This window comes from Sorex fumeus, unplaced genomic scaffold, assembly GCF_029834395.1.
Source record: "Sorex fumeus unplaced genomic scaffold, SorFum_2.1 ptg000014l, whole genome shotgun sequence".
NCBI lineage: Eukaryota > Metazoa > Chordata > Mammalia > Eulipotyphla > Soricidae > Sorex > Sorex fumeus.
The window spans coordinates 480830-504832 of record NW_026606071.1 but is presented as its reverse complement, the minus strand read 5'-3'; the positions used below and the strand labels follow the sequence as shown (position 1 = coordinate 504832).

At 43.7% G+C, this 24003-nt stretch overlaps 1 protein-coding gene across 1 annotated transcript in view; it reads left to right on the top strand.

The window, feature by feature from the left end:
* The first annotated feature begins 1061 nt into the window (after nt 1-1061).
* Nucleotides 1062-24003, top strand: part of FRZB (frizzled related protein) — a 43534-nt gene continuing 20592 nt past the window's right edge. Inside the window, exons 1-2 of the mRNA XM_056111651.1 lie at nt 1062-1626; nt 12889-12936. Coding sequence (XP_055967626.1) covers nt 1104-1626; nt 12889-12936 — 571 coding nt within the window. The 5' untranslated portion in view covers nt 1062-1103. The remainder of the gene's footprint in view (nt 1627-12888; nt 12937-24003) is intronic.

Below are 24003 nucleotides of genomic sequence, written 5' to 3'. Positions count from 1 at the left end.
AGGAAGGAAGGAAGGAAGAAAGAAAGAAAGAAAGAAAGAAAGAAAGAAAGAAAGAAAGAAAGAAGGGAGCAAAATGTTTCTAGCTTTTGGCGTCGTAGTAATAATTATGCGCAGCATATATATTATTTTAACTTTTTTTTTTTTAACGAAAGCACGCCCCATCGCTCTTTAAAATACAACCTCAGTTCTCTGAAAGCTATGGGTGGATGGAGGCCCCACCGATGCTCCCAAGGGCCTAGAGACATGAGATTGGGCAAATCGTTCCCCCCTTAGGTCGGATTTTCTGCAAAACTGGACCTTGTTGAGGTGAAGCGGGCACTTGCGTAAGAAAGTGCGCAGGGATTAAGACTGGGGTAGGCTCCCGGGGACGGGGCTTTTCGGTGAGGGACAGGGTGGACGCCGCAACGAGGTGCTGGGGGGCGCTCCGCCGGTGCAGCGCAGCGCGTGGGGGCGGGGAGAAGCGCTTCCAGAATCGGCGCCGGCTCGAGTTACCGCATCCTCGCGGCCTCCCGGGGCGTCCCTGGCCCCGTCGAGGCTCCGCCCGCGTTTCTGGCCGCAGCTCACGCCGCGCATCTCTCCTCCGGGCTCGCCTTGCTACAGTTGCCAACGCTCCTCGCCCACTCGTTACCCCTCCCCCCTGCCCGCCTCCTGCCCGGGACTGCGGGAGACTTTCCAGCAGCTTTGAGGACCCTTTTTGCAACCCTTTTTGCAACGGGACGCCCCGGAGCTGCAACCGCGTCCGCTGAATCCCGCCTCGATTCGGGTTTTCCCTCTCGCTTCCTCTGGTTTTCCCCTTCTCGGACCTTCTGCGAAAGTCCCCAAGGAGGCTCCGGGAATAAACCGACGCCGCGGCGCGAGGAGGAGACGTCGGGGAAGAGCCGCGGGAGCCGCCGGGGCGGTGGCCGAGCTCCAGCAGGCTCCAGGGACCCGGTGGGCAGAAGCGGACTCGAGGACGCTGTGAGGTCGCCCTGAGAGAAGGTCCCGGACCGCCGCGTGCCCGTCCAGGCGGGGGAGGAGGAGGAGGAGGAGGAGGAGCAGGAGGAGGAGGAGGAGACGAGACGGCGTCGCGCGCCCCGCCGCCCCCAGCGGGCCCAGCCGGGAGCATGGAGCGCGGCCGCCTCGGACCCCCCGCGGGTCCCGCGGCGTTGGTGCAGCGCGGCCGCCCCTGGGGGCCCCCGTGGCCGCCCGCCGGGCCGCTGGTGCTGGCCGCGCTCTGCCTGCTGGGCGCACCCGCCGCCCGCGCCGCCGCCTGCGAGCCGGTGCGCATCCCGTTGTGCAGGTCCCTGCCCTGGAACATGACCAAGATGCCCAACCACCTGCACCACAGCACGCAGGCCAACGCCATCCTGGCCATGGAGCAGTTCGAGGGCCTGCTGGGCACCCACTGCAGCCCCGACCTGCTCTTCTTCCTCTGCGCCATGTACGCGCCCATCTGCACCATCGACTTCCAGCACGAGCCCATCAAGCCCTGCAAGTCGGTGTGCGAGCGCGCGCGGCGGGGCTGCGAGCCCGTCCTCGTCAAGTACCGCCACGCGTGGCCCGAGAGCCTGGCCTGCGAGGAGCTGCCCGTGTACGACCGCGGCGTGTGCATCTCCCCCGAAGCCATCGTCCCCGCCGACGGAGCGGGTAGGTGCGCGCGGCCCAGCTTCGGCGCGGCCCTCCCGCCCCCCAGGTCCCGGCGGCGGAGCTGCCCTCCCCTCTCGGGTGCTCCCCTTCCCTGCCTTGCCTTCCCCGCCGCCTCGATCGCTCCTCTCTAAAGCAACGATTTTTTCCCCCCCATCTCGCCTCGTCTGGGGGCCACGGTGCAGCGGTCTGCCGCAGGAGGTGTGATGCTTTTCTGCAACGCACGACAGATGGATCACACCTCTGTCGGCATTGCACCTCTACTTCTGCACTTTCTTTCTTCATTTGTTGGAGCTTTCTTGCACGCGCAGGCATCGTTTGCTCTCCCCTTAGCTTCTTGTCAAGTCTGCGTGGAGAAAGTAGAAAACGGGGGGGCCCCCTTAGATGCCACCGGCTCAGAACGCCAAGATAATTCAGTGACCTTACTCAGACCCGCAGATGTTAGTGGTATGTGTTTGCTCAAAATCCAATTTGAGCAATTACCTTCACCTTAAATTTTCCCTGCCTTTCAGTGAGATAAATTGTTCTTCCTGTCCAGACTGAAACAGCTGTGAAACATTGCTATGCACTGCTAATTAGCTTCTGTGACTCGCTCCAGCCCCAGCCACAGAGCTGGCAGAATGAAATTGCTGGGTTCTTTTCACGTTCCCGCATGACTTCAAGTCATTTTGCAAATGACATATGGACAAAGGGAGCTGTATTTAAGGCGTGTCATCATCATCCACTCATGTAATGTAATTTTAAATTTCATTCCTTATCCCACTCTCTTAGGCTGTATGATTTATCTTCCATAACCTTTCTTTGTGTGTGTGTCTCAATCACACATTCATTTCAGTCTTTTCCTACCGTAAAACTTTATTGCAGGACTCAATTGCAAGTTGTTGCCTTATTAGTTTTGGGGTTAATTATTGCAGTCGTTACTCTAAAAGCCAGCTAAACTTCGTTCATTATGGTCTATTTAATTCTGTCAATGTCATTCCCACCAATGAACCCCAAACTTGAATTTCAACCGTCATACATACTAACAAGGAAACCTAGTCTTTTTCTCATGGCCCACTCTCATTCTTCCTCAGGTCAACTCTGTACTTAGATGTGTGGACTTAATTACCTTCATCTCTGTTCATTTCTTGGGCATGAACTTTTTTCCTCCCATGCCTCTCAGTTTACTCAGCAGAGTTGAGGTTCGTAGTGCATTTCTAATATGGTTCTTGGTTGCCAGGGAACTGATTTGGAAAAATTACTTTCTGTGTCCATGGACTTTTTACCATAGTGAGGAGGGGTTAAGTGCAAATAGCCGTAATTTCAAAAGCAGACAGGAAGATTTCAAGAATTTTTTTTATTATCACCTTAATTCATTTATCATTCTTGGAATATGTCTTGTCTAATTGACTTTAATGAAAATCAAGGGCTAGTTGTAAAAGGTAGTAAGTAGGAAATAGATTGTTCTTTGGGCTCTACCAGCACTCAGGAGCTTTGGACATAAGACAGGCTCTTCTGACTCAGAGGAGCTCATTCAGTTGCTACCCTCCTTTGCCAGGTACTTAGAATCCATTAAAATGTTGCCACTAACAGGTCAAGGAATAGGAATGAGTTGCCCTTAGTCCTTGCTGAAATGCATTCCTCTCTTTCCAAGAGAAGACTTTCTCCAAAACCTCTCTGGGATGGGCCTCAAATTAGTGGGGTTTGGCAAGGTGAAGGACTCTCCAAGCCACAGTCAATGTGGATGGGTGGCAGTTTCCCTAAGTGTCCCAGAGTTACCTATAATTGTGGACCAACTGTAGAAAAATTGTCTCACTGATGCAACTTAAATAGGATCTGCATGGAATCAATTTGTCAGTCCTGGGGACCTGACTTCTGCACTGTTCAAAATATCGTATCGGCCTTGCTGAAGGCATTTTGCTAGAAAAATAATTGGGCTGTTTCCATTGAAACCCACTTTAAGAGATCGACTACCTTCTCCACTCTACCAGAACCTTCAGTGTGAATCAGAGAGTATGGGAGCAGGAGTGGAATGAAGGGAGAGTGAACCTAACAGATGGAAGTGGATGTTTCGAGCCTGAAAGTTTCCCTGCCTTCCCGGGCCAGCTTGCTGAAAATTACTTTCTCTAAGATGAGTCAAACTGTTAGGCACCTGAAATGGCTAGTTTAATTTCTGATGAGATGTGATAATTCATGAAGCAGAGTTCTCCTCTCTTCCTCTAGGTAGAAAAGAGTCCTCTCTCTGTGACAAAACTATCTACTCGATTCTAAAAATGAAGTCTCTAAATAAAATACAACCACTTTCACATTCCTTCATGGCCAAGTGTTTTTTTCAAATCCTACTATTTACAGAGATCTACACCCTCGTGGTATAATTCCACAAACTCCACATAACTCCACAATCATAGAGCATTTTACAAAGCAGTCCTTTTTTGTCTGTTTTCTGGTTTGGGGGCCACACCAGCTGCGCTAAGGGATTACTCCGGGCTCTGCACTCAGGGATCACTCCTGCCTGTGCTCAGCAGCCACATGGGGGCTGGGGATCATATTCCAGTTGACCACGTGAAAGTCAAACACCCTGCCCACTGTACTATTGCTCCAGTCCCAAGCAATCTTTGGAGTATTGATCCAAAATACTAGAGGCAAATATCAGCTTACTTACTCAGCTAGTTCAGACATTTAGCTAAGACTTTACTGTGTATGATAAGTAAAGAGCATGGATTTGGTGTTGTAAACTCCAGTTATTGAATCTTGACTGTGTGTCATGTTATTTATAGGGAAATTATCTATCTTTATGATCAGAATTTTCTGATCTGCAGCATTGGGAGACTTCAGTAATGTTTATCCCATGGGCATGGTGCAAATGAAGTGAAACAGCATAGAAAGTTCCTGGGTTATAGTTTGCCCTACTGCTACTGCTATTTTACTATTATCATTGTTATATCCGATAGCTATTTTGTTGTTGTTGTTGTTGTTTTTTAAATGATAATTGGTCAGTGTGGCCACAGCTTAGAACTCTCATCACCTTGGCACCGGGAAATAAATTTTACACGGAGGGCTAACTAGGAAAGCAGATGTCATTTCTTCCAAATATATCAAGTTAATCTTTCATTTTATACAAAAACGACCTGGATGTCAGGTTCAAGAACAAATCACTTTGAGAGCAACAGGAGGAAAGTCTGATGGCTGTCTGTTAGTTACAAACAGTTTGTCTTAGAAACGGAGACGTGAATACTTTTAGAAAATGTATGGTATGATATTTAACAGCTGTTTATACAGCACCCATGGTTGGCCCTGCCAAGGGCTTTATAATCATTCCTCAGTCAGCACTGGTTTCGCGGTAGTGTTCACTTGTCGCTCCAGCTTTGGCTCAATGCTTTTCTCCAGGCCCCTTCTCGCCTGGCAGAGCTGTCCTAACTTTCACATGCACGAATTGCTATTTAATCATTTCTCCACTCTGAGGAACAGGCAGTCTTTTCTTCAACACTGCTCTACAAATATTTGAGGGGCCAGCTACCAAGAAGGAAGAATTATTTAGTGTGATATGAAAAGGGAAATGGAAAGGAGAAATGGAAATTTTAGATTATAACTACAGAGAAAATATAATTCTAAGAATTCTTCATCATGTGAAACATTGGAGGTTCCCTGGAAGGGTAGCACTATAGTACTGTCATCCGTTGTTCATCGATTTGCTTGAGTGGGCAACAGTAACGTCTCCATTGTGAGACTTGTTGTTACTGTTTTTGGCATATCGAATACGCCACGGGTAGCTTGCCAGGCTCTGCCATGGGGGCAGGATACTCTCGGTAGCTTGCCAGGCTCTCTGAGAGGGGCGGAGGAATTGGACTCGGGTCGGCTGCGTGCAAGGCAAACACCCTACCTGCTGTGTTATCTCTCCAGCCTGGAAGGGTATGAGAAAAAAAGTTTTATGCTGTTACGGTTTTTCATTTCATTTCATCATCCTGTTAATCGTCGATTGCCTCGAGCAGGCCCCAGTAACGTCTCTTTCATCCTAACCCTGAGATTATATTCACGGCTCTTTAGGAGAATGAGACCCATCATTGTTACTGGTATTTGGCATATTTGGTAGGCCACGGGGAGTTTGCCAGACTCTGCCCTGTGGGCAGGCTACATTCGGATAGCCTGCAAGTTTGTCCAAAGTAGGAATGAGGTAATAAGATGTCGCGCGGCCGCAAATGCGGCCGCGCGGTTCCGGGATCTGGATTTTATAGTCTCTGAGTCTTGGCCGCTGATGGGATTACACGGCGCCAGGGGGCCAGGTGGTGGGTGTGACCCCCGCCTACTGGAATTTGGAGGATCTGGGTGGAAGATGCTCGACTCCAATTCGAGTAGGCTTGGAGGTCTCGGCCCCGGAACCCGCGTGGCTTTGTCCCTCTGCCAGTACCTTCAAGTGTGCAGAGAGTGGTCTCAGCATGGTGGTGGCTGGTCCTGGAGGTCTTCGGCTGCCGTAGCCCTGGTCGGGGCGGGGAGGAAAGCTCAACCCGCTCCCCTCCAAGAGACTCCGGGAAGGAACACCCAAGCGCGGGGGTAGAGACTGCTGTTACGGTATTCAATTTTATTTATATCTAACGCAATAAACAGTGGTAATGTAATGTTTATAGTCCTCCAATATTTTTCTTTGAAAATTTTATTTGAAACCCCATGATTTACAATATTATGCTATTTTACAACGATAGAGTATTATGCATCCCCCAGATTATCCCCTTCCCTCTGCCACTGTCCCAGTTCCGGCCCCACCGCGTTATTCCTTTCCACTTTACTCCCCTGTGGGAGCTTCCTGTCAAAGACCAGTTCTCAGTTTCTGTTACATTTGGACCTTTATTACTCACCTACTGTGCTTCTTTGTATCACACATACGAGAGGGAGCATTCGGTGTCGTTCCTCTCCTTCTGATTGACTTTACTCATCATGATACCCTGCAGATTAATCCAAGCAATTTTTTGGTTTGGTTTTATTTTGGGGCCACTCTCAGCAGTGCTCAGGGTTTACTCCTGGCTCTGCACTCAGTCACCAATCCTAGTGGGCTTGGGGACCGTATTTGGTGTAAGGGACAGAGTGCTGATTGGCCATGTGCAAGGCAAGTGCCCTACCAACTGTGCTATCACTTCAGCCCAAGGTTTTTCTTAACTGGAACATAGGAGACTTTATGTAATTTCTATTTTTATGACAATTTATTATCATGTGTCATTACCATTTTCTGGGATTATAGTACCATAACGAGTCAAGATAACGTCTAATTATTACAATGTCTATTAATTTCAACTGGCTTTAGTAGTCCGTAGATGGTAAACTTATTTTCTTCCCAATTAACAGAAACATGAGAATACTTTTGTTTTAAAATTGATGTATGATTGGCATATAGCATTTTGTCAGTTTCAGATATACAGCATAATAATTTGATATTTATATTGTGAAAGGTTCATCAATCTGCCACAATACAGTTATGACATTTTCTTTTTTTGAATTATTATAGTCCTTTTATTTTATTATTATTTTTAGAGCATTACAAGGCTGTTCATGATTGGATTGCAGTCATAGAATGTTTCAACAGCCATCTCTCTACCAGTGTAATTTCCCAGCACCAATGTCCCCAGTTTCCTTTCCACTCCCCCAAATTTCCCTCCCACCCCCCCGCCAGCCTGCCTCTATGACAGTCCCCTCTCCGCTCTGCTCCGCTCCTCTCCTCTCCTCCCCTCCCCTCCCCTCCCCTCCCCTCCCCTCCCCTTTCCTCCCTCCTCCCCTCCCCTCCCTTCTTCTCTCTCTCTCTCTGTCTTTCTCATTCTCTCTCTCATTTTAGGCTAATGGTTTGCAACACAGATGCTGAAAGGTTATCATGAATATACCTACTTTCAACACTCGGTTCTTGTCCAGAGTGATCATGCCCAACTATCGTTGTCATACTGGATCTTCCTCTGTCTTAATTGCTTCCACCTCACACACTTGTGATACTTTCCAGCCATTGACTAGTTCTCCTGGCCCCTGTTTTCCTTGGCCATGGATAATAGTCTCATACTATTTTTTTTAAATTCCACAGATGAATGCAGTCATTCTTTATCTGTCCCTCTCCTTCTGACTTATTTCACTCAGCATGATACTCCCCTGTTCATTCTTTTATAGGCAAATTTTATGACTTCATTTTTCCTAACAGCTGTGTAGTATTCCACGGTGCAGATATGCCATATTTTTTTATTCGTTTGTCTGTATAGATTCTGGCTATTGTTAATAGGGCTGCAATGAATATTGGAATGCAGATGGTGTTTCTGCTGTGTTTTTGGGCCCCCAGGGTATATTCCCAGAAGTGGTATTGCTGGGAGCTCAACTTATATATATATTTTTTTGAGGAATGTCCGTATTGTTTTCCAAAAAGGCAGCACCAGTAGGCATTAGCTCCAAAAGTGAAGAGAATCTCTTTCTCCCCACATCCACTCCAACACTGGTTGTTCTTGTTTATTTTGATGTGTGCCAGTCTCTGTGGTGCGAGATGATACCGCATTGCTGTTTTTATTTACATATCCCTGATAATTAGTGATGTAGAGAACTTTTTCATATGCTTTTTGGTCATTTGAATTTCTTCCTTGAGGAAGTTTCTGTCCATTTATTCTCCCATTTTTTTTGATGGGGTTGGATTTATTTTTTTTTAATTGTAAAGTTCTACCAGTGCCTTGTATATCTTAGATATTAGCCCCTTATCAAGTGGGTATTGGGTGAGTAGATTTTCCCATTCCATGGACTGTCTTTATATCTTGGTCAGTGTTTCTTTTGAGTTGTAGAAACTTCCAAGTTTAATGTAGACACGTTTGTTAATGTTTGCTTCCACTTACTTGTTCAGTGGTGTTTCATCTTTGAAGATGGCTTTAGCATCAATGTCATAGAGGGTTTTGCCTACATTTTCTTCCAAGTACTTTATGGATTCAAGTATGATATTGATATTTTTATTTTACTTATTTATTTTTCCTGGAAGTTAAAAAAAGTTTTTATTGAATCATAATATTATCATTATCACTGGAGCAATAGCACAGCGGTAGGGCATTTGCCTTGCATGCGACCGGCCCTGCCAACCTGGGTTTGATTCCTCCACCCCTCTGGAGAGCCCGGCAAGTTACCCAGAGTATCTTGCCTACACGGCAAAGCCAGGCAAGCTAACTGTGATGTATTCGATATGTCAAACACAGTAACAACAAGTCTCACAATGGAGATGTTACTGGGCTTGCTCGAGCAAATCGATGAACAACGGGAGGACAGTGGTACAGTGCTAATAATAAACACATTTACAAAGTTGTTCATGATTGGACTTCAGTTATATAATGTTTCCTTTTTTTTATGTAGGAGTACTGCTATTTATTCAGCCACTGATGAACTGATTGAATTGGGCATGAACTCCACCTCACTTTTTATTTTCTTTCATTTTTTATAATTTTATTTATTGAATCACCATGAGAGCAGTTACAAAGCTTTTGGGTTTAAGTCTCAGTCATACAATGAAACACCTGTACCTTCACCAGTGCCCACTCTCCACCACCAAAAACCCCAGTATACCCGCATCCCACACCCTCCCCCTATTTGTGGGGCAGATGATTTCTACATTACTCTCTCTCTACTTTGATCACATTCAATATTTTGACACCAGACCCACCACTATTATTTGAGATTTTACCCCAACACTCAGATTTGCTGAAAAGGCAACAGTAGACAATTTGTTTTCTATTGCTGATTAAGAATAACATATGATGTCGTGTGACTGCAGTAGTGGCTGCGCAATTTTGAAATTTTGAAATTTTAACACTTAAATCTAGAGGGATTTCTGCCAAAACCTGCTGCGTTCCGAAATTTGTTCCTGAAGTCTCTGGGATCATAGCCGTTAAGCAACTGATCAGAAGCCAGAAAGGCTGTTCATGGGAGGCGACTCGGGGTCTCCTTGGGGTGGGGAGGAAAGGGCTGACTCCACCCCCATCCTGTAAGTCCCCACATGTCTCATCACTGAGGCCCCAAACCTGACTGTCTAGTGGCCTCTGGAGGATGGCAGCCACCAAGTCACCTAGGGGGAACAAAAGAAGGGACAACATCCTTTCCCCCCCTGGGGTGGCCCAGCGACAGTAACCTACTGCGGGGTCCGGACGCATTTCTGCCAAAAGCCACTGGGTTCCAAGATTTGTTTCTGAGTCTTTTGGATCATGGCCGTTAAGCAGCTTGATCAGGCGCCAGAGAGGCCGTTAGTGGGTGACAACTTGGGGTCTTGTAGGGTGGGGAGGAAAGGGCCGGCTCCACCCCATCCCGTGAGGCCCCGCGTGTCTTGTCACTGCGGGCCTAAACCTGACTGGCCAGCGGCCTCTGGTGAATTGCAGTCACATAGCTGCCAAGGGGGAGCAGGCGAAGGGACAGCACACTTTCCCCCCTGGGGTGGCCTGGCGACAGTAACCTATTGCAGGGTCGGGCACATTTCTGCTAAAAGCTGTTGGGTTTCGAGATTGGTTTCTGAGTTCTGGGATCATGGCCATTAAGCAGCTTTATCAGGGGCCAGAGAGGCCGTTCATAGGTGGGAACTCAAGGTCTCGTTGGGATGGAGAGGAAAGGGCCAGCTCCACCCCCATCCCGTGAGGCCCCACGTGTCTCGTCACTGTGGGCCCAAACCTGACTGTCCAGTGACCTCTGGAGGATGGTGGCCACCGGGTTGCCAGGGGGAACAGGCCAAGGCATGAAACCTATTCCCACCTGGGTTGGCCCAGCACCGGTAATCTACTGCAGGGATCGGACACTTTTCTGCTAAGAGCCATTGGGTTTCGAGATTTGTTTCTGAGTCTCTGGGATCATGGCCATTAAGCAGTTTGATCAGGAACCAGAGAGGCCATGCCTCCAATTATATAGCTGAGCCCAAGGTGTTTGTGGGTGTTAGGTATTTCTCTACCTAACTTTTGGCCGTTTACTTTCTTGGTAAACTTTGCCCCAAGTTTTTGAGGTCTGGCCAAAGGCACAGCAGCAATTTTGGGGGTATCTGGAAGTCTAAAGGCACCATCAGGCTACTGATGCAATCGCCTCACAGGTAAAATTGACATGCTGGCAGCACCATACCCCCTCATGTAATGTTTCAAAATCCATCTCTTCATAATGTTGAGGTCTTTAATCCATTTTGATCTGACTTTTGTGCATATCATTAGATAGAGGTCGGAGTGCATTTTTTTACATGTAGCTGATAAGACATTTTCTTTTGATAAGATCTACGCTCTTAAAAACTTGCAAATATGCTATATAGTATATTAGTATTATAATCACAGTGTTGCCCATAGAAACCCCATGACTTACTGTGTACATGGAATTTTGTGTCATTGACCTTGATCCATTTTACCCATCAGCTCTAGCAACTACTACAGTCTGTACTCTACATCTATGAAAGGTAAAGGTAAAGGTAAAGGCCCTCCCGTTGATCGTCGATTTGCTCGAGTGGGCCCAGTAACGTCTCCATTGGAGACTTTGTTGTTACTGTGTCTGGCATATCGAATACTCTCAGTAGCTTGCCAGGCTCTCCGAGGCGGGTGGAGGAATCGAACTCGGGTCGGCCATGTTGGCCGCTTGTAAGGCGAACGCCCTACCCGCTGTGCTATCGCTTAGCACATCTATGAAAAGGCATATTTTATTTATTTTTAAAAATCTCCTTATTTTGTTTCATTTCCTCTGATTCCAAGTGAGATGATAGTATTTGTGTTTTCTCTGTGACTTATTTCACTTAGCATAAGTGCTCTCAAGTTCCATTTATGTCAAGATATGAACCCAGGTCTCATACATGCAGGGATTTACTGTTGAGCTCTAAGTAGTCCTGGCCTTTATATGTTCTTCTTTGATCAAGTAATCAATTTTGTATATCATAGTGTGGAGTGTGCACGGAGGTACAGATATTTCTATTCCCACAAATATTGCTCAGGTCTCCAGTTTCCTTTCATCCTCCCTGGCACTTATTATTTTTCATCTTTTGAATTTTATTCTTTCCAACAGGTGTCAGGTCATGATGGTTTTGTGTTGCATTTCTGATATTGAGTTTCTTTTAGTATATCCCTTGTTCATCTCTGTTGCTTCTGAAAATAATTTCTGATCAATTTCCATAGGCAGCAATCATTTAATGTGTGTCAGTAGTGTGATGCATCTGGTTTTTGGAGAGGGAGGTGTGTTTAGTTTTTTTAACCAAGAGACAGATGTTGGGTATATGCCTAATACGTGTAGACTCTTCCTAAATAAAAATGTGCTCGTAATTTATTATTTCATGGAACTCAAAAAACAATTTAGGATTGAAAAATATTGCAACATTGATGAGGACTCAAGAGAAGTGATCAGGAAAGGTGATCAAGAAAACTGATAATTCTTTCAGAAGAAGGAATAGATCTTGTCCTTGCTTGACCTCCAGATGAAAACTTGACAGCCTCACATCATTAATTAGAATACGTGTAGCGATAGCACAGCGGGAGGGCATTTGCCTTGTGTGCAGCCAGCCTGGCCAAGCTGGGGTCGATTCCTCTGCCCCTCTCGGAGAGCCTAGCAAGCTACTGAGAGTATCTCGCCCACACAGCAAAGCCTGGCAAGCTACCCATGACGTGTTCAATATGCCAAACATAGTAACAACAAGTCTCAATAAATAGAGACGTTACTGGACCTACTCGAGCAAATTGATGAACAATGAAAGGACAGTGACAGTGTTTGAACCAAGTCAAACTTGGGACAAACTAGTTTGTATGGAATAATTATTTTTTTAGGTGGGGGGGTCACACCTGGTGATGCACAGGAGTTACTCCTGGCTCTGCACTCAGGAATTACTTCTGGTGGTGCTCAGGAGACCATATGGGATGTTGGGAATCGAACCTGGGTTGGCCGCGTGCAAGGCAAACGCCCTACCCACTGTGCTATTGCTCCAGTCCCGGAATAATTCATTAAAAAATTTTTTATTAGTGAATCACTGTGAAGTTACAGTTACAGACTTATAAACATTCGTGCTTGCGTTTCAGTCATACAGTGATCGAGTGCCCATCGTTCCACCAGTGCCCATTCTCCACCACCAGTGATCCCAGTATCCCTCCCGCCACCCTCACCCTATGACCCCCCCACCCGCCTCTGTGACCGGGCATTCCCTTTTGTTCTCTCTCTCCTTTTGCTGTTGTGGCTTGCAATAGAGTAGAGTGGCCATCATATTCGGTCTATAGTCTACTTTTGGTACGTATCTTGTATGGAGTAATTCTGGAAATTTTAATAATATGTTCTGAATTTTGCTTTATCACCTCCTTTCAGATTTTCCTGTGGATTCTAGTAACGGGAACTGCAGAGGAGCAAGTGGTGGTGAGTATGTCACTCTCTTCTTGATTTTTATGTGTGGTTGAATCAGTCTGATGAAGCCTAGATAATCAAGTCTTATTGCATCCTTTTGGACCCTACATTTTATTTCTTTCTTTCGGATTTGGGTCCACAACGGATAGTGTTAAGGGGCTATTACTTGCTCTGTGTTCAGGTGTGACACTTGGAAGTGCTGAGGGACTCAGATAGAGATGCACATCAGGCGAGTGCTTCAACCCCTGTACTATCTCTCCAGCCCAAGGGCCCTACCATCACCTGGCACTGGAGTATTTCATTTGTAGAACCCCATGAATAGCAGTTTGTAAAGCATGGTGCCCAAAATAAAATTTTAAAAAATAATATACTTTTATAAACTGGGATGAATTTCTTTCACTAAACGTAATGCCTTTTAAATTTACCTTAAATTGTTGTGTGCACAAATGTCCACTAATTTTAATAATTAAATGTTTTATGACTTGTATGACTTAACATTGTTTATCTATTGATGCCTTGAGATTATTTGGGTTACTTTCAGTTTTTGTCAATCAGAGGCAGAGCTACTGTAAACATTTGTACATAGGCTTTTGTGTAAATATAAGTTTTCATTTCTTAAGGGAAAATATATAGTCATAGAAATAATGGAGATATGATAAGGATGTGTTTGATTTTATTGAAAAACTGGCAAACATTTTTCTGAAATGGCTGTGCAGTTTTTCACTAGGATTGTGTACAAATTCAGTTTCTTCACATCTTCAAAGGTACTCAGTATTCAATCAGCTAATCAGTGGCTGAATAAATAGCAGTACACCTACATTTAAAAAAAAACAAAGGTACTCAGTATTGTTAGTTTCTTGGATACTGGGGAGTGGAGGTAGGGAAAGGGTCCTTCAAGCACTGCTAAGTGGTCCCAGGAGCCCTTCTGTGAATAGTTGTCCCCCAATATGTGTGTGTTTGTGTGTGTATACACACATATACATATACACACATGATTTGTAGATATTATTATATATATATGATTATTCCCTCCTTCTGCTTGTTTTGAATTTACTTTGATGCTTTTTCCAGAGGTGCCCAGAGCTTACTCCTGGTCCTGTGCTCCTGTGCTCAGGGATCATTCTTAACAGGACTCCATACAGCCGGGTCAACCATCCCCAAATGTTGAGAAGGGCCAGAGATAGTACAGTCGGTGAGGTGCTTGCCTTGTATGTGAGTTCAATCACTGGCATATGGTTTAGTGTTATGTATATTATGCATATTTATATAGTTTTTGAAGGCATAATGATTTACAATAGTTTTTATGTTAAAGTCTTAGGCATAAAGCGTCATTGTACCATACAGCAGCAGTACCAACATCCTCTCCACATTGGCTCTAGATCAGGATTAAACTCAGTCAGCACTGGTTCCCGTGAACATTTCTACCTCACTAATGGCCTTTCTTCCCAAGAGATGAAGGAAGGGTGTGGATGAAGAACAAATTAGAGAGCATGATTGACTTTTAAGAGCATTGGCTGTATTTTGACAGTTGAAATTAATGGAGAGGAGTAGAAGGAAAGAATAAAGAGTTAGAGGGTGAAATGATTATTTACAGATAAGATCAGTGTGTTTATGAGTAGGAGGAGCTTCAAATTGAGATGAGATTTGTGTGAGGTGGAAAAATTTGTCTAATGGGGAGAAACACATGTTTTATTGAAGATATGATAATGGGTTATGAAAATTTAGGGGATTTTGTCACCTGAAACATAGTAAAATGAGACACTGGCGAGCCAGCATTCTTGAGAAGCAAATAAATTTGAGATTCATATGTTCACATGATGGTGGTTTGGGGACCATGGGTATAAGGGTAGTTGACAGTGACAAAGACAGGAAGGGAGGAACCTCTTCAAAGGAGGATGGTGGTGGGAAATGGATGGTCATTGTTTTTGAGGATGGCTTTGAGTGGTCTGACCTTGGCACATGCCCCTCCCCACTGTTCTGGGCCTAATTCTGAATGCATGGTGTTGGTTGTTGCAGCATCAGCGTTGCCTTTCCTAGCTCCTAAGGGTTATTACTTTCCTTGCTTGTGGAATGAGAGTCCAAGACTCTGCTTATATCTTTGACTTGGTTTTATTCCTTCTTGTCTAGATAACTTTTCTACAGGGCTGCCAATAGGCAGAGTTTGACACAGGTCTTGGCTACCTAGTGGAATGGCCACATCCAAGCTGTGTGTTGTAACCCAGCAATACTTCTCTGGACCATGGTGTCTCTAGTGCCCTTCCATGGTCACAAGTTACTGCAGCTCAGACATGGCAATTGTGGGGTTTAAGTTGGCACATGTGGAGAGAGGGTCAGTGTGCCCCACTTTGGGGTCCTTTGGAAATCCAGAAATTGGATTTGGTCAGAAACTTAATTGCCGCACTGTATATTGTACATTTTGTGATTTACTGCTATAACATCTGGGGCCTAAGTAACCTGCCATACCCTCTGTTTTTTTGTGGGGGAAGGGTGCAGATTTATGTCTGGCAATGCTCAGGGTTTACTCCTGAATCTGCACTCAGGAATTACTTCTGGTAGGGCTTGGGAGACTATATGGGATGCCAGGGATTGAACCCAGATTGGCCCTGTGCAAGACAGATGTTTTGCATGCTGTACTTGCTCAGACGCTTGATATCACATAGTGTCCAATCAGAAAGGAAGATAGTTTTCTAGCAGGGTGTTAGGCTTCTGAGTGCTCTCTTAGTTGCTGCCACCATTGTCCCAGGATTTGTTGAGAGATGGGAGACCAGAAAGTGTTATGAGCAACCCTTTTCCATTTAGAAAAAAGGCCTAAAGTAGAGGTTGAGGAAGCACCAACACTGATTTGAATGTGTCTGTCTCTCTGACATAGCTCTGAGGGAATGCTGATGGGAAGATGGTAGATGAGTCTCTGTAGAGCCCCTTTCTCGGGTTATTCAGCGGCATGACCCCCTTTTCTTAGAGTTGGCAGACTTTTACTGGAGTGCTGATGTCTATTTCTAGTTTCCAGGCTGGAAACCAGGCCAAGGAAATCCAGAGGGACAAAATGATGCATCAGTATCAGCTGGATGGTTCTTGTCTTTCCCCTATCTTCCTGCTCTTGTTTACTTTTCAGAGGTTGCTGAAAGTAGCTGATTCATGCATTTTCTTTAGGTTTTGCAACTCTTTTCAGTGAGAGAGACATACTGGAACCTACTGACTCCTTATTACTGTAAAATAAAGTTTTAAATGAAATTTCACAGGCATGCAGGAAAAAGCACAGTTTCCAAGCATGCAGCTCGGAATACATTTCACAAAGTAAACACTTATATAAGCACTACACAGTCAAGAATCAGGGTGCACACTGTTACTGCTTGTGTTTTGTTTCTACCCTTCTTCCTAAAGGTAACTTATTTTTTTCTTGGACACCATATTATATTTATTCACTTTATTCTTTACAGCTTCCCTCACCCCCGCCGCCGACCCCCCCCTTTTTTTAAAAAAAAAATAGAATTACCATGAGATACAAAGTTACAAAGTTGTTCATGATTGGGATTCAGTCATACAATGTGCCAACCCTCAACCCTTCACCAGTATACATTTCCCACTTACCAGTGTCCCCAGTTTAAAGGTAACTTCTATATGGTATTATGTATGAAACATCATTGACCCTTTCTATATATCCTATATATGTATTTAGTGTGTTAATGAGAGACTCCCTTTTCTCTTCACTATGTCATGTATAGCAGTGCTTAATAATTTCCATTGCTAGAGATTATTTTATTTAATTTTTAATGTTTCATTTATTTATTTATTTTTAAGTTAAACCACAGAGAGATACACAGTAACAAAGTTGTTCATGATGGGTTTCATTAATATAATGTTCCAACATCTGTTCCTTCATCAGTGTTCATTTTCCACCATCAGTGTTCCAAGTTTTCACCTCTCCACATGGTGGATACTTCCCTCCTCCCCTTTCTCTTTCTCTCTCTCTCTCTCTCTCTCTCTCTCTCTCTCTCTCTCTCTCTCTTTCTCTCTCTCTCTCTCCCCTCTCTCTCTCGTGTTTTGCCAACTATTTACACCATATTATTTACACTATATTGTGTTTATTATCTCCAATACCAGGTATGGTTTCCTAAGCACACCCAAGGAATGGGCCTTATCTCTTGTATTAGCTATCTCCAGTCTTAAGACTCCTGAGTTTTTTTTTTAAAAAGGACCCCACCCCTAAAATAAAAATTTTTGTTTTGGTTATTCAAGACCCACAATGCTCAGTGGAGACAATTACAAGCTCAAACGTGAATGAATTAGAAGAGGAACATTTTATAATCCCTGGCTAATGGGAGGCGCCTAACAAATATTATTTAGTAACAATAAGTCACATTAATACTTAAGCCTGTAAGTCATGTATCGGTATACTATATTATAGTAATAATAGAGATCATGACTAAAATAAATATGATAAACACTAGATTTCATAGTCTGCCCTTTTGCTCAAAAATATAAAAGGAGGGGGCTGGAGCAATAGCACAGCAGGTAGGGCGTGCTATTGCCTTGCATGCAGCCGACTCGGGTTCGATTCCCAGCATCCCATACGGTCCCCCGAGCACTGCCAGGAGTAATTCCTGAGTGCATGAACCAGGAGTTACCCCTGTGCATCACCGGGTATGACCCAAAAAGGAAAAATATATATATTTTTGGCGCCGTGTAATCCCATCAACGGCCAAGATCCAGAGACTATAAAACCCAGCTCCCGGAAGTGTGCGGCTGCGCAACATGTTATTATCTAATTCTTATTTTGGACAAAATGGGAGGCTACCGAATGTAACCTGCCCACACAGCAGAGTCTGGCAAATTCCCCGTGGTGTACCCAATATGCCAAATACCAGTAACAATGATGGGTCTCATTCTCCTAACCCCGAAAGAGCCTTGAAATTGGCACTTTTTAAAATCTCAGGGCTAGGACAAAGGAGATGTTACTGGGGCCTGCTCAAGGCAATCGATGAACAAGAGGATGATCGTGATCATGATCGTGTATTTATTCATTTTAAATATTCTTTAGTGTTTGGTCTTTCTTCAGCTTTTTGTTGCTATCATGAATGCTATCTTTTTTCCTGTAAGAATGTCATATCTAACATTAGTTACTATGTATATTTTCTACCTTACTCTAGTAATTAGAACTGATTTGGGTCTGTGTATCCTGACTTTCTGTAAGTTAACTATGTATGGAAATGTAACATTTATAGTAATTCCCTTGTCTATGAAGGATATGCTCCAAAACCCCTGTCAGTGCATGCCTGACTGACGAAGTACAAAACCTTATATAAAATGCCATTTTTCCCCTTATACATACATACCTATGATAAAATTTAATTTATAAATTAGACTCAATGAATAATAATAAGGAAATAAAAAGGACAATTATAACAATTTATTGTACTAAAAGTTATATCACGGTCTCTCTCAAGATAGCTTATTGACTAAGTATGTAAAGCCAAGAAAAACAAAAAGGCAGAAAATGTGCAGCCTTCTGTATTTTATGAAGGTATAAATGTACTTAAGACATAACTTTTCATTACATTAGAGCAGTTTTCACTGTTGATTTCCACTGAATCTTATCAGAATAAAATTATTTTATATGAGGTTTGTTCTTATGCGCACCTCAATAAATGCTTGATTTTTAAAAACCACAAAGAATGAAATAATTTTAATCATTTTGTTATTTGTTTAATGTAGTTGAGATTGTTTTCATAGTGTCATAAGTTAGGGGAGAGGAAATTTTTGGTTTCCAGTAATGGTGCTATTTCAAAAATGTTTCTTGCTATTATATTTAGTGAAAACAGACCAAAAATCTTATGTGAATGATAGTAAAATTGGTGAGTCAGAATGTCTGGTTGAGCACTTAAATGTGCTATCAATTTGTCTAGACTTAAGATTAGAGTAATAGACTACTTCAGTGTGTCAAAGAGAGAGAGAGGACATTGGCAACACTATAACTAATATACAAAAATAGTTCTATGTGTAAAAACTCCCTAGAATGATTGCAGTGTCCTTGGATTCAGTGTTTACTGTTCCTTTTTTATAAGTGCTTTCCTGTTCCATGGTAGAATGGGAGGAGGGAAAATGAACAAACAGGCAAAAGTCAAGTTTACTCTGGATGTGAAAAAGCACTTTGATATATGTATTGAAAGGAAAATACAATTTGTTCACACTCAAAATTTCACTTTGGAGTAATATAGAGTAGAGATTGATTATAAGACAGGAAATTAAGAAGACATAAAAACATCAGTACCTACATAATTTCTTTTCAAAAGTATCTAGTTTTTTTCTCACTGGACCTAGGAAAAAGAAATTCTTTTGCATGGATAATTTGTCTTTTGCTGTAAAACTTGACTGTCTTTTTGTCTTTTTTTTCAAGGGGGGGTATAAAAATGACAGAAACGTTAGGACATTGCTATTATAAACTGCTATTATAATGAAGAATAATTTCTCATTTCCTTAACATGGACTATGAGGATCAATAATTTCAGTTATTTTCTACTGAGTCACTCATTCTATTAAATCAATAAAAACTAAGGCAGGTATTCAAAAGATACAGTGTGTTGGTGGGAATGCTGACTGGTTCAGCCCTTTTGGAAAACAGTATGGACGATTCTCAAAAAATTAAAAATTGAGCTCCCATTTGACCCAGCAATACCACTCCTGGGAATATACCCCAGAGAGGCAAAAATGTATAGTCGAAGTGACATCTGCACTTGTTTGTTCATTGCAGCACTCTTTACAATAGCCAGAAACTGGAAGAAACCTGAATGCCCAAGAACAGATGACTGGTTAAAGAAACTTTGGTACATCTACACAATGGAGTACTATGTAGCTGTTAGAAAAGATGAAGTCATGAAATTTACATACGAGTGGTACCACATGGAAAGTATCATGCTAAGCGAAATGAGTCAGAAAGAGAGGGATAGACATAAAAAGATTGCATTCATCTGGGGGACATAAAGTAACAAAATAGGACATTAATACCCAAGAATAGCCGAGATCAGTACCAGGAGGATTACTCCATGGCTTAGAGGCCAGCCGGGCATTCTAGGGGAAAGGGCAGCTCAGATAAGGGAGCACCAAATAAAGGGTGTTTGGAGGATCCTCCCAGGAGGGGAGATGCATGTTGAAAGTAGACTATGGACTGAACATGTTTGCCATTCAATGCCTCTTTTGCAGACCACAACACCCAAAAGGAGAGAGAGAACAAAAGGGAATGCCCTGCCACAGAGGCAGGGAGGGATGGGGGGGGGTATAGGTGTGGGAGGGATGCTGGGATCCATGGTGTTGGAAAATTAGCACTGGTGGAGGGATGGGTGTACTTGATCATTCTATAATCGAAACCCAAGCACAAAAATTTGTAAATCTACAACTATATCTCATGGTGTTTCACTAATAAAAATTTTTAAAAAATTAAAAAACAAACAAACAATCAAAAGATACAGTGTAAAGATCTGTTTTCATGAAAAAAATTCTGAAAAGGAATCCTCCCAGCTTTTCACTTTGTGATGGTTACAAAAAATTTGAAAAATCATCAATTTCCCCAGAGAGGAGAGAGAGTTGGCAAAATCTGACACCAATTGACTGTATCAGCGTGACAAAATTATTTAACCTCCCCAAGTCTGTTTCCTAATATAAAATCAGATCACATTGACCTCTGAGTTTCCTTCGGATAATATTTTCTAATTAGGGAAACATTAGTAGTATTCCCTGGTGGAAGTTGGACACTCTCCCAGAGTTCTCACTAACATCTCCTGGCCCCTTTTCAAAGGTGTTTCAGACAAACTCCTCAGCAGCTGCTAAGTAACTGGAGATTCCTGATTGCCTGTCTCTGCTGGGACTGCTGCAGCCACCACTCTTTACTGGATGGCCTGTGCCCAAGTTTGGATGGAATAAAATCTCTTTCCATTTCCAAGCTCCCTCCCTCCCTCCTACCCTCCCTCCTTGTCTTTCTTCCTTTTTTCCTCCTTCTCTTTCCTCTTTCCTTCCTTCTTAAAAAAAATTTTTGGGACCACATCTGGTGATGCTCTGGAGTTACTCCTAGGTCTACCCTCAGGAATTCAGGAATCACTTCAGGGTCCATGTCTTGGGATGCTGGGGATTGAATTCAGGTTGGCTGTGTTCAGGGCAAGTGCCTTACCTGCTGGACTCTCTTTCTAGCTCCCTTAGGGTACATTGTTAACGCAACACTTGATATCTCACAAGAAAAAAGGGACAAATTGCATTCACTTTGTTTTGGAGATAGTGAACGACCTTATATCCAGAAACCTTGTGAAAGGCAGTTTATTAAAAAATTTCCAAAGACATAAATGCTGAAGGAATAAACTAAATTTCCTTTTCATATTAATTTAGTGTTAGTCTTCTCAATCTTGAGCAATTCCTTTTTATAAAGTACAAATTATTATGAATTGAGATCTTTATTGCAATATTTGAGGTTTGTTTTTCCAGCTAAAGTGAGCAAATGTTGTTTTTACTTTTGAAAGTCTTTATTATATTACTTAGTTTCACCAATTAGCTTGATTTTCCATGAACTGCCTTAATCTAAAATGTAATTAAATATAATATTCTTTATTTTGTTTCTATATTTAGGAAATATTATTTTAAACACAATGAGAAGGTACTAAGTCCAATGTATGGGAAAATTAAAGGAATATCATATGAGTTTTATTGATAACAATTTGTTGAGGTATTTACATAAAATATGATCTTTCTTTTTTCCAGTGTAGTCAAATATTAGAGGTGTTTCATTTCAATAGTTTTTGCATTCATTTCTTGGTTAGCTAAAGTAAAATTATTAAATAAATTATATTTATTTAACTTTTTAAAAATTATATTTAACTTTTTTTGGTTGGGCAGACATCCACGGAGTCTTCTTATTTTTAAAAATAATTTACTTATATTTAGAGTCACATGTTTATAATAATGTTGGTCTTCGTGTATATGGTTACCTCAACTCAAAACCACCAAAATGTTCAAGATCATTGACCAGCACCCTAAAGTAATCTTAAATATATACCAAATTGAATTTTTGGGGTGGGGTTAGAGATGGGATTTGGGCCACACCCTGAAGCACTCAGGAGTGACCCCTGGCTGTGATAGGGGGAACCATATGCCCATTTGTCATAGGAGGGATTAGATCAGGACTGGCCACATACAAGGCAGTTGGCCTTACACCTGTATTATTTGTCAAGCTTTACATTGAATTTTGGTAAATGTGTGATTCCATTTAATTACATTTCCAGATCAAGATAATATTTCCATAAAACCTCTGAAAATGATCTTTTCTCTAATTACTTATCCCTTATTTTGAGCCAGGCATAACTCTGACATTATACTGTAGCACTGTCCTCCTGTTGTTCATTGGTTTGCTCGAGCGGGCACCAGTAATGACTCACCACAAATTGTGAGATGTGTTGTTACTGTTTTGGCATATCAAATATGTCACGGGTTGCTTGCCAGACATTTTACTACCATAGATTAATGGTTTGTTCTTCAGGTCTCACGGATCACGGATCACGGTCCTCCCGTTGTTCATTGATTTGCTCGAGCGGGCCCAGTAACGTCTCTATCACGAGACTTGTTGTTACTGTGTTTGGCATATCGAATACATCACGGGGAGCTTGCCAGGCTCTGCCGTGAGGGCGAGATACTCTTGGTAGCTTGCCGGGCTCTCCGAGAGGGGCGGAGGAATCGAACTCGGGTCGTCCATGTTGGCTGCGTGCAAGGCAAATGCCCTACTGCTGTGCTATCGCTCCAGAACACGGGGCTGGAGCGATAGCACAGCAGGTAGAGCGTTTGCCTTGCACACAGCCAATATGGCCAATACGAGTTCGATTCCTCCGCCCCTCTCGGAGAGCCCGGCAAGCTACCGAGAGTATCTTGCCTGCATGGCAGAGCCTGGCAAGTTACCCATGAGGTTCTTCAGGTTTATATGACAAAAATCATATCGTACATCTTCTTTTGTGACTTACTGCTTTTGCATACTGTTTCATACCTGGAACTACATATGGTTTTGTGAGCCCCACTAGGAATTATCCTTGAGCTCAGGGCCAGGAGTAAGTCTTGAACACTGTGGACCCCTGCCAATAAAAGAATAGAAAATAATTCTAGGGGGTATGGTGCCACCAACAGGTCAATCTGTACCTGTGAGGCGAGTGCATCAGCAGCCTTCAGACTTCCAGATACCCTAGAGTTGCTGCTGTGCCTTTGGCCAGACCCCAAAAACTTGGGGCAAAGTTTACTAAGAAAGTAAATGGCCAAAACTTAGGTATGCGGAAGACACACCCACAAACCACCACCAGTTCAGCTGCATACTTGGAGGCAAGGCCTCTCTGGTTCCTGATCGAACTGCTTAACGGCCATGATCCTAGAGACTCAGAGTCAAATCTCAGAACCCCGTGGCTTTTGGCAGAGATGCGTCTGGCCCCCACAATGGGCGACAGGTGCCAGACCACCCGGGGGGAAAAGGTATTGTCCCTCTGTCTACTTCCCCTTAGCAGCTCAGTGGCTGCCATCTTCCAGAGGCGATTGGACAGTCAGGTTTGGGCCCACAGTGACAAGACACACGGGGCTCATGGGATGGGGGTGGAGCCGGCCCTTTCCTCTCTGCCCCAACAAGACCCTGAGTTGCCATCCCACAAATGGCCTCTCTGGTTCCTGATCAAGCTGCTTAATGGGCATGATCCCAGAGACTCGGGAACAAATCTTGGAACCCAGCAGCTTTTGGCAGAAATGTGTCCAGTCCCTGCAGTAGGTTACCGGCGCCGGGCCATCCCAGATGGAAATAGGTTTTGTGCTTTGGCCTGTTCCCCCTGGCAGCTCAGTGGCCGCCATCCTCCAGAGGTCATTGGATGGTCAGATTTGGGCCCACAGTGATGAGACACACAGGCCTCATGGGATGGGGGCGGAGCTGGCTCTTTCTTCCCAGCCCCAACGAGACCCTGAGTTGCCGCCCACGAATGGCCTCTCTGGCCCCTGATCAAGCAGCTTAATGGCCATGATCCCAGAGACTCAGGAACAAATCTTGGAACCCAGTAGGTTTTGGCAGAAATTCCTCCAATA